This window comes from Panthera pardus, unplaced genomic scaffold, assembly GCF_024362965.1.
Source record: "Panthera pardus isolate Hobbes unplaced genomic scaffold, ASM2436296v1 HiC_scaffold_4, whole genome shotgun sequence".
Taxonomy (NCBI): domain Eukaryota; kingdom Metazoa; phylum Chordata; class Mammalia; order Carnivora; family Felidae; genus Panthera; species Panthera pardus.
Genome location: NW_026526969.1, coordinates 17,764,589 through 17,779,693, shown reverse-complemented (window position 1 = coordinate 17,779,693; position 15,105 = coordinate 17,764,589). Strand labels below are relative to the sequence as shown.

General features: G+C 55.1%; 2 protein-coding genes across 7 annotated transcripts in view; one reads left to right on the top strand and one right to left on the bottom strand.

The window, feature by feature from the left end:
* The window catches only part of UNKL (unk like zinc finger), a 37,566-nt gene extending 35,008 nt beyond the window's left edge, over positions 1-2,558 (top strand). For all 6 annotated transcript variants that reach the window (XM_053894181.1, XM_053894180.1, XM_053894177.1 and 3 more), the window contains one exon: positions 376-2,558. In XM_053894181.1, coding sequence (XP_053750156.1) covers positions 376-483 — 108 coding nt within the window. In that variant the 3' untranslated portion in view covers positions 484-2,558. The remainder of the gene's footprint in view (positions 1-375) is intronic.
* On the bottom strand, positions 2,404-15,091 carry GNPTG (N-acetylglucosamine-1-phosphate transferase subunit gamma). Its single transcript, XM_019468103.2, has 11 exons — positions 15,016-15,091; positions 14,872-14,929; positions 14,723-14,790; positions 3,928-3,982; positions 3,779-3,862; positions 3,594-3,687; positions 3,400-3,514; positions 3,233-3,315; positions 3,025-3,153; positions 2,858-2,939; positions 2,404-2,781 (listed from the first exon to the last, which is right to left on the bottom strand). The coding sequence occupies exons 1-11, from the start codon at positions 15,074-15,076 to the stop codon at positions 2,684-2,686; spliced, it is 927 nt and encodes a 308-aa protein (XP_019323648.2). The 5' UTR covers positions 15,077-15,091; the 3' UTR covers positions 2,404-2,683.
* Between the last annotated feature and the right edge of the window lie 14 nt (positions 15,092-15,105).

The following is a 15,105-nucleotide window of genomic DNA, read 5'->3' as shown; positions in this document are numbered from 1 at the left end:
CCTGTTCCACGCTTGTTCTCTGCACTCAGCTACAAACCCCTTCCAGGCCAGGGCTTTGTGTTAGAACCTGGAGCATCTGAAGGTTCCAGAGCAGCTTCCCCACCCCCCCCTCCAGCTCTGCCTGCCCTCTTGGCCGGTGGGCTTGGTCCCCGGTCAGGGGTCTGATGAGCCCAGTCCCGTGAGCCCGGCTGCTGGCCACAAGGCACAGGTGTGGGCCTCCATCCGGGCCCAGCCCATCGAGGTGGCCACCCCTTCCCACGTTGGTGCGGCAGCTCAGCTCCCTGGTCCTCGTGAAGGATCTCCCCGGCCCCCCCCCCCCTTTGTTCCGGGGCGTCCCGGGTCCTGCCGGTGGGTCACCTGGGTCTCGCCCCGCAGGTGATCCTCCAGCTTCGGGCCAAGCAGTGCGCCGTGTGCCGGGAGCGGGCCCGCGGCGGCGCCCTGCAGCCCTGCGCCTGCTGCGAGGGCCCACCGCTCCCATGGTGACCGCCGCGTCCTCACTGGCCCCTCGGGCGCCCCCGGGCTCCGGAACGACGGGGGCTCGCGGACCTGACGCACCGGGACCCTGACCAGCACTTTGTAAACCGGGGGATTTAGACGTTCTAAGTCGCTGTAAGCTGCTTCCTAGGTTCGTGATTTTTTTTTTACTACGCGGTAACATGAAGCTTTGTACGTGTACTGTGAGCTGAGGACATTTCCTGTCAGTTTCTTGTTAATTCACGGTATGGTAAAGACCTTTGATTTCCTCTTCTGAAATTAGTACTTCTGAGATGAGCGTTTATCTAGTAGTGAGAAACACCTAGGACTTCTTAATAGTTTCCAAATTAAGTGCAGACATAGTATTTATAGCAGTGAGACTGAAAGACACATCTAGGGTTTTAGTTTTGTGAAAGGGACGCTCTCGATGGCGTGCACGCGCACATTAATTGGAGGTTTGTATTCCAGGCCCGTGAAATGGCGTTGCGCCTGATTTGCCCCATGACCCGTGGCCACTTTTTCTAAGTGCCTGAGCCTTGCAAAAGGAGCGAAGGAGGCCCTTTGCGCGGGTCCATTCTCTCCTCTAGTGAGCAGCACGGCGGGGGGGCCCGTTGGTGGAGGCTTCCGCGTTAGTTTTACAAAGCTGTGCCTCGGCACCCGTAGCCTCTGGAACCTGCTGGAGGGCGTCCCGGCTCCTTCGTGGGCAGCCTGAGGCCAGAGACTCGCTCACGCCCCTCCCTGCGACCAGACAGACGCCTGCCCGGGACCCCTGCCTGCAAGGGAGAGGCTCACAGGCCGCGGTGTAACCCAGGTATTACCAGGGTCACTCGGGGGACCCCAGGGTTGCAGAGAGAACCTGGCTGCCCTGCCGTGGCAAAAACACTCCCGAGAACCGGTCTGGTTTTGGTGAGGACCAGAATCTTCTCTGGTCTGCACTGGGTCATTTTTCCTAGCAATCTGGGGAGAAGCAAAAGAGGTGAGTGGTCTACCCAGACTTTGCTCTCCCCGAGGCACATCTAGATGGCTGCAAGATCTTTCCCAAACCTGCCGCTGGGGTGGGAGCAGGTCACGGCCCCTCTGGCCTGGAAGTGAGCGCCGGTGCCTCTCGGCCCACTGTGGCTTTGCCAAAGACTTTTAATAGCATTTTTTAAAGCGCAGAATGGCTCGGTAACAATTATCAGTGACCAAATATTTAGTAAGAGGTTTAAAACATTTTTAACGTAAGACAAAGCGATAGTTCTGTCCTTTAAGGGGGGGGCCCGTGGCGGGCTGCAGCGAGTCCATTACTGCAGGCGACCATCGACTTGGTTTTAGCGAATCGACTTTGTTTTTAATGACAGTGATGATGATTTATTAGCTCTTAGAAATGACGTATATTTTGTGCTACTGTTATCACCGTTTAAAATTCTTTATTTTTATTAATATTTATGCACTTGTTTCACATTTCAGACCTTTGGTCTTTTATGGGAAACAGAACAACGTTTTTATTGTGGGTCCCCAGCCTCGGCATCGTCAGATGACAAACTGGGAACAGCCTGCGTGCTCCCCGTAGGCGGCTCGGGCGGGCTCCGCACAGCAGGCGGACCAGGCAGGGCTGCAGCGTCGCGGGGCCCCTCGGCCCTGCCTGAGCCGGTCCTTTCTGCTCGGGGTCTTGGCTGTGGCGGCCCTGCTCTCCTGCAGGAGGCGTCCCTACCCCGCAGGCCTCACGGGCTGGGCCACCGCCCTCGCACGGGTGACGGGAGCACTGGGTGCGGTGTTAGCGATCACGGGGCACGTTGTGGCCTCCGGCTGTTTGGAACTGGGGTCAGCAGAAGACCTCAGCTCAGTGTGGACGCTTCATGTGGATTAATTTATGGAAGCCTCAATCTCTGTTTGTTCTGAGTATTTAGAGGAGGTCGTTACTGGAATGAATTTTCTTAACCCAAAAGGTAGTATTTATAAAGCATAATCGTTTACTTGTAGTGAACCGTTCCAAGGTAACACTTGTTTAAATTTTTTTACACTATAGCATTTATGCAATGGTTTACAGAATTCATGGAATTATTTTTATCAGTATGGAAAGTAATTAAAACTTTGAATCTTTATTCTGTCTGCCTCTTTGAGCCGATGCTGACGGCTGGCTGGCCCCGAAGGCAGAGGACACGCCCCCCCCCCCGTGATGCTGCTCCCCTCCCACCAGCCTGGCTCTGCCCCTGAGGCCTGTCTCAGGTCACAAGGTGTTCCCTCGCAGTCCCGGGTCGCCTCGGAGCTGTTCCGCTGTCCCGTCTGTGGGTGTCCTGGGGCCCCCGTGCTCAGAGGGGGGCATTTCTGCCAGAACAGCGAGTGGCAGGAGGTCAGCGCAGGTCCCGCGGGTGGGCTGAGCCCCCACACCCCCGCGACTCACCCGCGGCCTGCGTGTAGGGGATGCCATGCTGTGTCAGCATGCTCCGGAGTCTCCTGACCTCCTTCCACAGCTCCCTGTGTGCCTGGAACAGAGCAGGTAAAAGGGCAGCGCCGTGGCCCCGCGGCGGGAGGCCAGCCCAGGGCTGGGGCGCCCTTCCCCGTCTGTACCTCACTGCAGTTCTCCAGGGTCTGGAACGCCAGGGCCTTGGCACCTCCTTCCCTCACGGAGTCACCGTCCTCCGGGGTCTTCAAGTAGCCGGCCTCCTCAAAGAGCGCCCTGAGCAACTTCTCGTAGCCCTGAGGGTCGTGGAAGAGGGAACCCCCAGCTCCTGGCCGCCCTGTGCCCGGGCAAGGGGGTGCCCGCCTGGCGCCTCACCTGGGACGTGATCAGCTCGTCAGCCAGGTCCTGTTCCACCTGGTCCCACCTGTGCTGCAGGGCCGCCGGCAGGGCCGGGTACACTGCAAGCGACCCAGCAGACGGGGGCTTAGCTGAGCACCTCTGCCCACCCCCCCCCCCCCCGGGGCAGCCGCCCCGGGGCCTACCTAACAGGGAGTGCGGGTGGCAGACCAGAGGCGTCTCAAAGGTCAGCGCGTAGACGCAGGTGCTGGGCTCCGACACGTGTGCCAGGCGGTTGCTTTTCCCACAGGTAAGCTCCACCTGTGGGAGAGCCTTGGTGGGCAGGTGGGGGGCAAGGAGCCTGCCCCCTCCCCCCAGGGTCCCCCCGACGCAGGCCCACCTTGCTCTGCCGGCTCCGGGAGCGGCAGGAGTCGCCGTCCCTCATCCACATGCCCCTGAAGGTGTTGTTAGAGATCTCCCACTCGTGCCAGATGCTGGGGGGGAACGAGCGCGTGAGGCGGGCCAGGGGTGCCTGTGGGGGGCGGGGGGGGGGGGTCCCCGCGAGCAGCCGGCGGCCCCTCTCACCCCAGGATCCCGCTGTAAGCGTTCCAGCGGAAGGTCTGCTCGTGCTGCGTCACGTTGTGGAAGGGGCACAGCTCGTACTTGTACCTGCGGGCACAGCGGCGTCAGGGGGGTCCTGGCGCCCGTCCCCGCCGGCAGCGCCCCACACTCACGTGGACTCCACCAGGCTGAAGCACTTGCCGGAGAGCCTGAAGAGGTGCGCGGGCCCTGGAAGAGAGCGCGACAGCCGAGTCCGGCGGGGGCGTCCGCGGCTGGGACTCGGGACAGGAGCACCGGGGCCCACTGAAGCGACCTCCGAGGGCGACAGCGGGCACCCTGCAGCTGGCGGGCTGGCCTCCGCGCTCGGGCGGAAAGGGGGGCGCTGAGACTTCCTGGAGCCGGGGGCAGGAGGCGGCCGGGGGACAACGGGGCCCCAAGAAGCGTGGGAAGGAAAGACGGGCGAAAGCAGCCGCGCGCTCACGGGTCGTCGACGAGGAGGCACGGAGCCCGGGTCGCAACAAATCCCTACCCGGGGGCACAGGGCCTCATCTAGGGGAGCGGTGACAGAGCGGTCCCAGCAGAAGCCCAGACGCCTCTCTGGGAGTAAAGGCTTCTAAACCACCTGAGATGTGCTAGAACAACTGGGACACAGGCCGACACAAGAACAGCGGGAAGGAAGGCTGGAGCAGACGGCGGAGACCAGGGCTCGGTGCCACTCCGGCAGACGGAAGAGCCGGGCCGTGGGGCGGGGTCGCAGCATGGGGGCCCCCGCGGGAGGGCTCGGATGGGCCGAGCGTCTGGGAGGACCAGCAGAAAGTCCCCAATGTGACAGAAGAGGGGAACTCCAAGGAGGACAGACCCAGACCCTCGGCAGACACCCAAGGGCGACGAGAACGGAGGCCCGTCGAGGGACCCAGCCTGCAGCCTGGAAGGCAGCGCAGTGAAGGACGCGGCCGTCAACCCACCCGCCAGGCGGACGGGGGATGGCGGAGGGGACCCGGTCCCCGCAGGGTGCCCTCCCCTTGGAACGGCGAAGGCGAAGTCACGGCTGCGGCACAGAGCCGGGATGCTTGCCGTCCCGACCTTGTCAGTCTACCGAATGTGGAAGGTGCATCACAAAACCATCACACGTCTTTGCTGGTGGGTCCCCAGCGTCTGAGGAGGTGAGCGTGAGACGGACAGCAGAGCTGGGGGGGGGGGGGGGGGGGGGACGACACACTGATTTTGTTCGTGACTCAAACTGACGAGAAACTGCAATCAGATCTGAATAACCTGATGTTATGAACCCCCAGAGTGACACAGAGGGAAAGAAGCGTCACAAGGGAGGAAACGAGGGACGAAATACACACTCTGTTTCCTGGGAGTCCTTCCTTATCAACACGTCCAAGTGAAGGAATTAACTATCCATCCGGTCGAAAGCCACAGGCCAGCCAAGGGAAGGAGACCCCTCAGAGAGGCTCCCGTTGGCTGTGAGAGTCAGGAGAAAGACGGCCGGGGCGGCCACACCGCCACCAGAGCGACCGTATGCCACAGTCAGGAGAGACAACGGGTGTTCTGTTCTGAATAAACCTAAAAGGACTAAAATGCCACTTTCTGATCACAACGGAAACCAGAAATCAACAGCAGGAGCAGGAAATGCACAGATCCAGAGTACTAACACTCAAGGGAAATCAGAAAATACTCGAGACAAGGAGAGCAGGAGGCTCAGAGCCCAGGTGCTGAGAGGGAGCCGGGCGTCTCCGGCACGTTCAAGTACGCGCTCACGCCCGTGACCTAGCTCTCACACTCTCAGCACTAAAACGAGCACACGAGACACAAAGCTAGCAGAAGAAAGAAAACGAAAAGCAGTAAAACCCAACACTGCTTCTTTAAAAAGCTCCCCAAGATCCTAAGTGTTTCGCTAGACTGACTAAAACACACACACGAGCACTGAAACCCCTAAAACCAGGCAGGAATGTGGGGACGCTGCCAGTTTGGCTCAAAGACGGCTACCGGAATACTGAACGAGCCGGCCGCCAATGGATCGGTCACCTATGCGAAACGGGCAGTTCCTAGGAACGCACCATTTATCACTCCTTCTCAAGGGTCCCCAAGCCACGGAAGAGCGGACCACACGCTGCTTCACGGTGTGGGGCCAGCATCACCCCGAACCCAAAGTCAACAAGTCACAAGGAAACCACGGTCCAATATCCACTCCGAACAGGAGTGCAAAAAAACCTCCACGAAACACTAGCAGACTGATTGCAACAACGCATTGAAAGGTTCCTACGTCGTCACCAAGTGGGGTTGATTCCTGGAACGTGAGAATGGTTCAAAATACAACAATCACGGTAACAACACGATCCACTACCAGACCGAGGGGGGACCCCACGGCCACGCGACTGTTGCAGAAAAAGCACCTGACAAATTTCAACCCTCTTTCATGACACAAAGCCTCCACAACCAAGGAAACGAAGGAAACTGCCACCAACGCAGAAGCCGTATGGGCAGACCCCACGGCTGACCTCAGACGGAACGTGGGCAACACCCAGCGCGTCCCTCCTCCCGTCGGGCGCTCTTCGCCGTCGACGCCGCACTCAAGTTCTACCACAGCGATCAGGCAAGAAAGAAAAGGCATCCAAACTGGAAAGGAAGAAAGAACTACGTGGCCACGTTAGCAGACGACGTGATCGCGTATGTAGAAAACCCTAGTGGGGACTCCTGGGCAGCTCAGTCGGATCAGTGTCTGACCCTTGATTTCAGCTCAGGTCACGATCTCACGGTTTGTGGGACCGAGCCCCGCGTCAGGCTTTGTGCTGACAGCAAGGAACCTGCTTGGGACACACTGCAAGCCTCCTTCCTCCCCAAAATAAACAAAAAGGGAAAAGAAAGAAAAGCAAACCCTAGGGTCCACAAAAATCTGTGAGCAAAGGGGCAAGATACAAAGTTGACACTGAAGAACGATGTGTGTTTTTCTACACTGACAACAACCCAAAAAGGAAATTTAAGACGATTCCATTTATAACGGTACCAAAAAATACATGTATTTTGGAATAAACCGAAGAGGCAAAATACTTGCACAGAGAAAACTACGAGATAGCACCTAAAAAATTAAGCATGTAAATAAATGAAATAAATGGAGAGAGACCCTGTGTTCGTGGATAGGACGATTTAATATTAAAATGTGAATACTCTCCTAAATGACCTAATTCAGGGCAATCCATATCAAAATCCCAGGAACTTTTTTTTTTTTTTTTCCAGAAATAGTAAAACCCATCCTAAAATTAAAACAGAATCTCAAAGAACCCCAAACAGCCAAAACTATCTTGAAAAAGAACAGTTGAAAAAATTCCTTATTTCAAAACTTACTGCAAGACTACACATTAGAACAGTGCGACCCTGGCTTAAAGACAGACAGGTGCAGCGAGAGGACAGAAGATACCTCATAAATAAAGTCTTGAACATACGTCCATATGATATGATGTGGGTGCCAAGACCATTCAGCAGGGAAAAGACCGTCTTCTCCATAAGTGGTGCTGGGAAACTTGCATGCACACAAGGATGACGCTGGACCCTTACTCTACACCGTATGCAAAAATAACTCGGGGCGCCTGGCGGGGGGGCAGCCCGTTGAGCATCTGACTCTCGATTTCAGCTCAGGTCACGATCTCATGGTTTGTGGGATCGATCAGGGTTTGTGCTGACAGCATGGACCCTTCCTGGGATTCTCTCTCTGCCCCTCTCGCACACGTACTCTATCTCAAAAATAAACCAACATTAAAAATAAACACTAAAGGGCGCCTGGGTGGCTCAGTCGGTTGAGCGTCCGACTTTGGCTCGGGTCATGATCTCACAGCTCGTGAGTTCGAGCCCCACGTCGGGCTCTGTGCTGACAGCTCGGAGCCTGGAGCCTGCTTCTGCTTCTGTGTCTCCCTCTCCCCCTAACCCACTTGCATTCTGTCTCTGTCTCTCTCAAAAATAAACAAACATTAAGAAATGAAAATTAAAAAAATAAAATCTATACGTACGATGGAGTATTATTCAGCCTTTACAAGTTCATCCTGACACCTGTTAAAACAGAGATGAACCTTGGAGACCTACGCTAAGTGAGCTACGCCGGTCACAAAAAGGCCAACACAGGACTCCACTTACGTGAGGTCCTTAGTCCGTGTGACTGGCTCTGACAAAAGACCACACCCGGGGTGAGTTCTAAACTAATTTTTCACAGTTCAGGAGGCTGGAAGTACAAATAGGGCACCAGCACGGTCAAGTTCTGGTTCACGGGGACAGGGGGAGGCACCTCTTACGTCCCCCACATGGTGGAAGCGGCTGGAAAGGTCTGGCGCCTCCCTTGGGAAGGGAAGAGGGTGCAGGTCCCACTGTCGAGGGCTCCACCCTTGTGACGCAAGCACCTCTTAATACCATCAGTTTGGGGGTTCAGGCATCAACGTACAAATGTGGGGGGGGGGACACATCCAGACCACAGCAGCTATCTAGAGCAAATTCAGACAGACGTAGAAGGTGGTGTTGGGGCTGGGGCAGGGGAACAGGAGCGTGGCCTTTAATTAGTTTCAGTTCCAGAAGAGGAGACGTTTCTGGAGACAGATGGTGGTGCGCACAACAACGTGAATGTGCTTCATGTCCCTGCACTGTAGGGACTGGTTAAAATAGGAAATTTTATGTATATTTTGCCACAATGAAAAAGAGAATTCTTACTATGCTTGGAAAAAGAAGTATCAGAATGCAGAATCATAAACAGAATCCAAACGGTCTAAGGGCGCCCAGCTGGCTGAGTCAGAGGAGTAGGCGACTCTTGATCTCAGGGTTGTAAGTTCAAGCCCCATGATGGGTGTACAGATAACTTAAAAATAAATGAATAAACCTGAAAAGAAAAAAACCCAGTATACTAACATAAGAACATAAGAACAGACACGGAGATGAATGGAACAGAGAGCCCAGAAATAAACACGCACATACGGGCAATTAACTCACGAGAAGGAGCCAAGAATCTACAGTGGGGACAGGACAGTCTGTTCAATAAATGGCGGGGGACACCGGACCACTACCTTACGCCACACGCACAGATTAACTCAAAAAGTATTAAAGACGTGAATGTGAGACCTGAAACCATGAAGCTCCTGGAGGAGAACGGGCGGGAAGCTCCCGACAGCGGCCTTGGCGATGAACTTTTGGATCTGGCCACAAAAGCAAACACTGACAAGTGGGACTACGTAAAACTGGAAAGTTTCCGCACAGAGAGACCAACAAGATGAAAAGGCAAGCTCCTGGACGGGCAAACGTATCTGCAGACCACCTCTCTGATGAGGGCTTCAAAACCCAAAATGCAAAGAGCTCCTGCGACTCAACAGCGAAAAGAAAACCATCTCACCATCTCAAGGCGACGCCTGCAGCCCTGTGGCCGAGACACGGAAGCACCTAGGTGACCGTGCCCGGTGGACGAATAAAGAGGCGGTGTGCACACACAGCCGAACAGCGCTCAGCCACGGACGAGGGAATCCTGCCATCCGCGATGTGCGTGGACCTTGAGAGCACTATGCTAAGTGACATCAGAGAAACACATACTGGATGTCACACGTGGAATCTAAAAAACAAGCCACCAGACATAAGATCCAGAGAACAGACCGGTGGCCGCCAGAGGACCGAATGGGTGAGGGGGTCAAACGGAACCCACTTCCAGTGTAAGTAAGGCTCGGGGACTGGAACCCGACCACGTTTTCTCTCTGAAAACTGCCGAGAGAGTAGACACCAAGAGTCCACATCACAAGAAAAAGCGACGCGCAGCTACGACAGGTGACGGTTGTTAATTACACTTGCTACGGCGATCACTCTGCACTGGGTACAAATACCAACTCCCGTCCTGTGCGCCCGGAACTACTACCGTGTTGCACACCTATTACACCTCCACTTAAAAAGGACCAACGAATGCCCCCCCTCCCCCAGGGAGCACAAGGTAAGAGGACGAGGCGGGCTGCACGTGAGCCATGTGAACGTCTGCACGTGCAAAGTTACAAGGATGACCTACGTCCCTGCAGCTAAAACCAGATGAACCCAACTGTGTGCAACCGGGAGGGCCAGCTCAGGAAGAACCGCTCGTTTAAGAACATGAGGTTTCCTGAGTCCACAGTAATAACCCCACGTGACACTTCTGACACCGTCCTAGGTGTGCCATAGGACAGAGCGGGAACTCTGGGCGACAGCGGGAGCCACACCAGCCAGCAGGACACCGAGCCCTCAGTGGCTCCGGAAGGCTTTGGGGAGCACTCAGAAGCGGGCGTGGGGCGCACGTGATCGTGCAGCTTCTGCCTCGGGGCGGGCCCAGTGGCACCACTGTGGTGGCCGAGCCCGGGCAGGCCCTCCCCAGTCTCCCTGACGGCAGGGGATGACCCAGCAGCCATAGGCGGAGGAGAAGCCCGGAGCTGCTTCACCGAGAGGGCCGCGTGCCCACAGGGACGGGCGCCCCCACTTAGGACGGGTGGCCGGTGGCCGGTGTGACCTCTATGCTAAGTGCTTTAGGCTCAGCCCTTCAACTCCCGACACCCGAAGAAAACCCGTGCGCTTGACAAAACTAAGCGAGAAGAACCAGGGAGGGGCTCACTGGTGCCATCTTCTCCTGAGCGGAGCCTGCATCTGAGCTGCTGACGAGCGCGACACGGCCGGGAAGTCACGGAAACGTGAAGGCTCTGCTCTGGTTTGCAACTAGACAACTGTGGACAAGACCACCCTGACCTTCCAACTCCCCGGACTGTAGGCGTCAGTGGCGGGGAAGCAGTCAAGCCCACACGTGGCTTTTGGGGGGAAAACACAACAAAACATAACAGCATGGGCTTTAAAAATCAAGTTAGGAATATTCCTCTATATGGAAAACTTAAATTAAGGGGTCCTCTCATCTACTTCGTTTTAAAAACAAAACTTAACTGGCGCCTGGGTGACTCAGTCGGTTGAGCGCCCGACTTCGGCTCGGGCCACGATCTCGTGGTTCTTGAGTTCAAGCCCCGTGTTGGGCTCTGGGCTGATGGCTCAGAGCCTGGAGCCTGCTTTGGATTCTGTGTCTCCCTCTCTCTCTGGCCCTCCCCCTGTTCATGCTCTGTCTCTGTCTCAAAAATAAATAAACGTTACAAAAAAAAAATGAAACTTAAAGGGCGTCTGGGTGGCTCAGTCAGTTGGGCGTCCGACTTCAGCTCAGGTCATGATCTCACGCTCCGTGAGTTCGAGCCCCATGTCGGGCTCTGTGCTGACAGCTCGGAGCCTGGAGCCTGTTTCAGATTCTGTGTCTCCCTCTCTCTCTGGCCCTCCCCCCGTTCATGCTTTGTCTCTGTCTCAAAAATAAATAAACGTTAAAAAAAAAAAGAAACTTAAAGGGCCCTAGGTGGCTCAGTCAGTTGAGCATCTGACTCTTGATTTTGGCTCAGGTCAAGATCGCACAGTTCATGGGATCAAGCCCCACATCAGGCTCTTCACTGACAGCATGGAACCTGCTTGGGATTCTCTCCCTCACTCATACACTCTCTTTTGCCTCAAAATAAATAAACTTTAAAAAAAATATTTAAGTGCTGAAAGAAATTTACTATCGTCAGGCTGAATGGACAGTTTTTCACTGAATTTTTTCAACTTTATTTGCCGTGTGCTTCACTGGAACCATTTTCGTTTATATACATCATATGTGCTCAGAGCACTGGTTTTTAACAACTCAGCGAGCGACTGAAAGTGCGGGGTAACTGCTGTGATCCTGTTAACTCTCGCTTTCTAGCCTGCACGCCAGACTTGACGAAAGGGCCCATCTCTACCGGAGGCCCCTTGCTCTCCTCCAGGTCGCTAGCCTCCTGAATTCTGGTTTTCATCTGCTTAAGGAGAATCATCGCGCTACGTTATTTAAAAAACATTCCGACTGAGGCTCCTGGGTGGCTCAGTCGGCTGGGCGTCCGGCTCTTGATGTCGGCTCGGGGCATGATCTCACCGGTCTGTGGGTTCAAGCCCCGTGTCGGGCTCTGCGAGGACAGTGCAGAGCCTGCGTGGGATTTTGTCTCCCCCGCTTGCTCTCTGCCCCCACCCCTCACACACGTGCGCTCTCTCTCAAAATAACTAAATAAGCTTTAAAAAAAAAATTCAAGGGTCTCACATTAAAGGTTTTGGTGGTAACACTAGGGGTTTTTCAAAAGGAAGCTTAATTAGCAGAATTAGCTCTTGCTGAGACAGCTGGGTGCTCTCCCCATGCTGCTCGGGGCGGGTGTCCGTATCTGTGACGCCCCGAACCCTTCACTCCCCTTCCATAAAGCAGCATCTCTGGACACCTCATTCTGGGAAGCCTGCTTGCATCAGAGTAAAAGACGCACATTTAGGTGGGGATAAGTGGTAAAAATGGAGAGTTTTGTCCTGATTACACAAAGCTAGGCTCTAAAATATTTTCTAACAAACTATTTGAACCGTATAATCCCAACGCGTCAAATATTCTCTGGGAGTTTTATATAAGCATAGGGCTCCATAGGCCATAACTCTTCCATTTAAGATACAATTTCAAAACAGAAGGGACCCCTCAGCGGGGCACCTTGGTGGCTCAGTCGGCTAAGCATCCGACTTCGGCTTAGGTCATGAGCTCACAGTCTGTGCGTTCAAGCCCCGCATCAGGCTCCGTGCTGACAGCTCAGAGACTGGAGCCTGCTTCGGATTCTGTGTCTCCCCCTCTCTCTGTCCCTCCCCACTCATGCTCCATCTCACTCTCTCTCTCAAAAATAAGATTTTAAAAAGTTAAAAAAAACCAAACACCTTATCAATCAGTCTATGAGTAATTAGTTTTTTTTTTTTTACATTTATTTATTTTGAAAAAGAGTGCGCGTGTGTGCACTCAAGTAGGGGAGGGGCAGAGGGAGGAAGAGAGAATCCCAAGCGGGCTATGTGTTGTCAGCACAGAGCCCATGTGGGGCTTGAATCCCCCGTGACATTCAAGACCTGTGAGATCATGACCTGAACCAGAACCAAAAGTGGGACGCTCAACGGACTGAGCCCCCCAGGCGCCCCGAATCTCAGTGTCTGTATATACTCACCAAAAAGAAAACAGTGATGGCACAACAACCAGAGGAATCCCAGAAACATGAGTCCGGAAAGACACGAGACAGGCGAGCATGTGCTCCAGAACTCCATTCAGCTGGAGTACAAGCCCAGATGACCCTCCTCTACAGGGACGGAAACCAGAAAGTGATGGGGAGGAGGTTTTGGAAAGAAACTCACAGGAATCTTCTGCTGGAGAGAACTGTTCTCTACCTCGTCTGGGGCCGAGGTGATCGCATGGATGTGGTCAATTGTCCCACTTCATCAAAGTGAATGTGTCAACTATAGCTCCAGAAATACGGTTTAAATCTGAGCCAACGATGATACTCAAAAAGAGAAACAAACAAGAAAAGGGGGGAAAAGGAACGCCCCTCTTTATCAGGTGCCATCGGCTGGCGGAGGCAGGGACAGGAGAGAGGCAGAAAATGGGTGCACACCCTCCTCCCTCAGGGTAGACCGTGAAACCACTGGACACAGCAGTTATGGAATTACCGCTAATTGTGGGGGGTGGGAGGTCCGATCCAGACTGGAACTACCCAGGGATAAGGTGTCCTGATAGTTTCAAATGGTGCGACAAAATGCAAGTTCCCTTTCTTCAGAATGGCCACAGGAAAACAAGGAAAGGCGAGGCAAACGCTTACTGCCACGCTGAGACGTGGTGTTCGCCGCCCCGTTTCTCTTTTCCACACTTTTCATAACAAGCAGGATACATTTGTTTAGGGTGAAAGCTCACATCTGTCCCTCTCGGATCTCATCCCCCCCATCCCTCTGGCCTCGCGCTCAAGGCCTCTACCTGGCCACTCCTTTTGCTGCCCCCTCCTCCCCAGATATCCCCACCCTTTCCTTTTCGCCTTCAGCCTCCGACCAAATGTCGCTTCTCAGCCTTTTCCTGGCCCCCTATTTAAAAGGGGAATCCCCAAGGGCGCCGGGCTGGGGGCTCAGTCCATAGAGCAGTACTCTCCAACTCAGGATCCCCTCTGTGCCCCGCGCTGGGTGTAGAATTTACATAACAACAATTAAAACGGCGACCCTCAAAACCACCCTTGCCCCAGGCGCGCGCGCGCGCGCGCGCACACACACACACACACACAGAGGCACGCACGCGCGCCTGCCTGCTTGCTTGCTTGCAAGCTCTTCCCTGCTTTCACACCTTTGGAGCATTTCCCACCATCAACCACGCGCGCACAGCCCGTTAGACCGTCAACTCCAGGAGGACAAGCTGTGTTTTTTGCTCATTGCTGCGTTCCCAGCACAGACCCTAACACATAGTACTGTGCAGTTAAAAAAACAAAAAAACCTAGATGTTTCCTGCTTGTATTTCTCACTGAACGAGCCAGCAACTCCAGTTGTGGTATGGGACCTTAGGAAACCACTCACACAGGGTAGGAAGAGGCGATCCGCAGGAGGAAAGCTTCTAATGGCCAACAAACCAAACACCTGGCAACAGAGGCACGCAGAGCCATCCTATAAACCACTAAGTATCAAGCGAAAAGGGTGAAGACCTATGTTCACCCTCTTAAAAAGTTCCAAGACACACAGTGAGCGACAACAGCAAATGAGCAAACCTGTGTCGTTATTACTTTAACAGAAAAAGACAGAAAAATAAATCTTAAAAAAAGAGAAAAAATTCACGAAAGCAAATTAGTGCACGTTTTTACTTGTGTGCTCATGAACGTAAGCATGAAACACGTCTGTACCCAACTGTTCACGGAGATCACCTCCACAGACGGAATTAAAAAGGACTAAAGGGGTAGCGACTTAACTTGTCCTAGAACGTTCTGGAATTGCATCGCGCCCTCAAGCTCTGAAAGGCTGACAAACCAAGGCACGGGCCTCCCAGGCTGCCCCTCTGCCCCGGGGTCGGGAACCCACGCCGGCTCCCGGCTCCCTGCCCCGCCGCCCCCGCATCCAGGGTCCCGCACTCACCAGACAGCGGGGAAGGATCCCTCTTGGGCTGCAGGCGACTGGTCTGGGGCAGGAACGGGTTGTTGAGCCTACGGGGAGCGGCAGGGTCAGGGGGCACCGGGCTCCGGGCGGCCCCGCCGCGCCCCGCCGCGCCCCGCGGGGCCGCTCACCCGAACGAGTTGGGCTCCTCCACCACCTTCATCTTGGCGGCAGCGGCGGCAGCGGGCCCTGCGGGGAACGGGGCGGTGAGGAGGCGGCCGGGCGGCGCCGGCGGGGGACGCACGGGAGGGGCCCCGGGGCGCAGGGACACTAACCGCGCGCCGCGAGCCCCAGCAGCAGCAGCAGCAGCAGGAAGCCCCCCGGCCTCGCCGCCATCGCCGGCCGCGCGCGCCGTCACGTGGGCG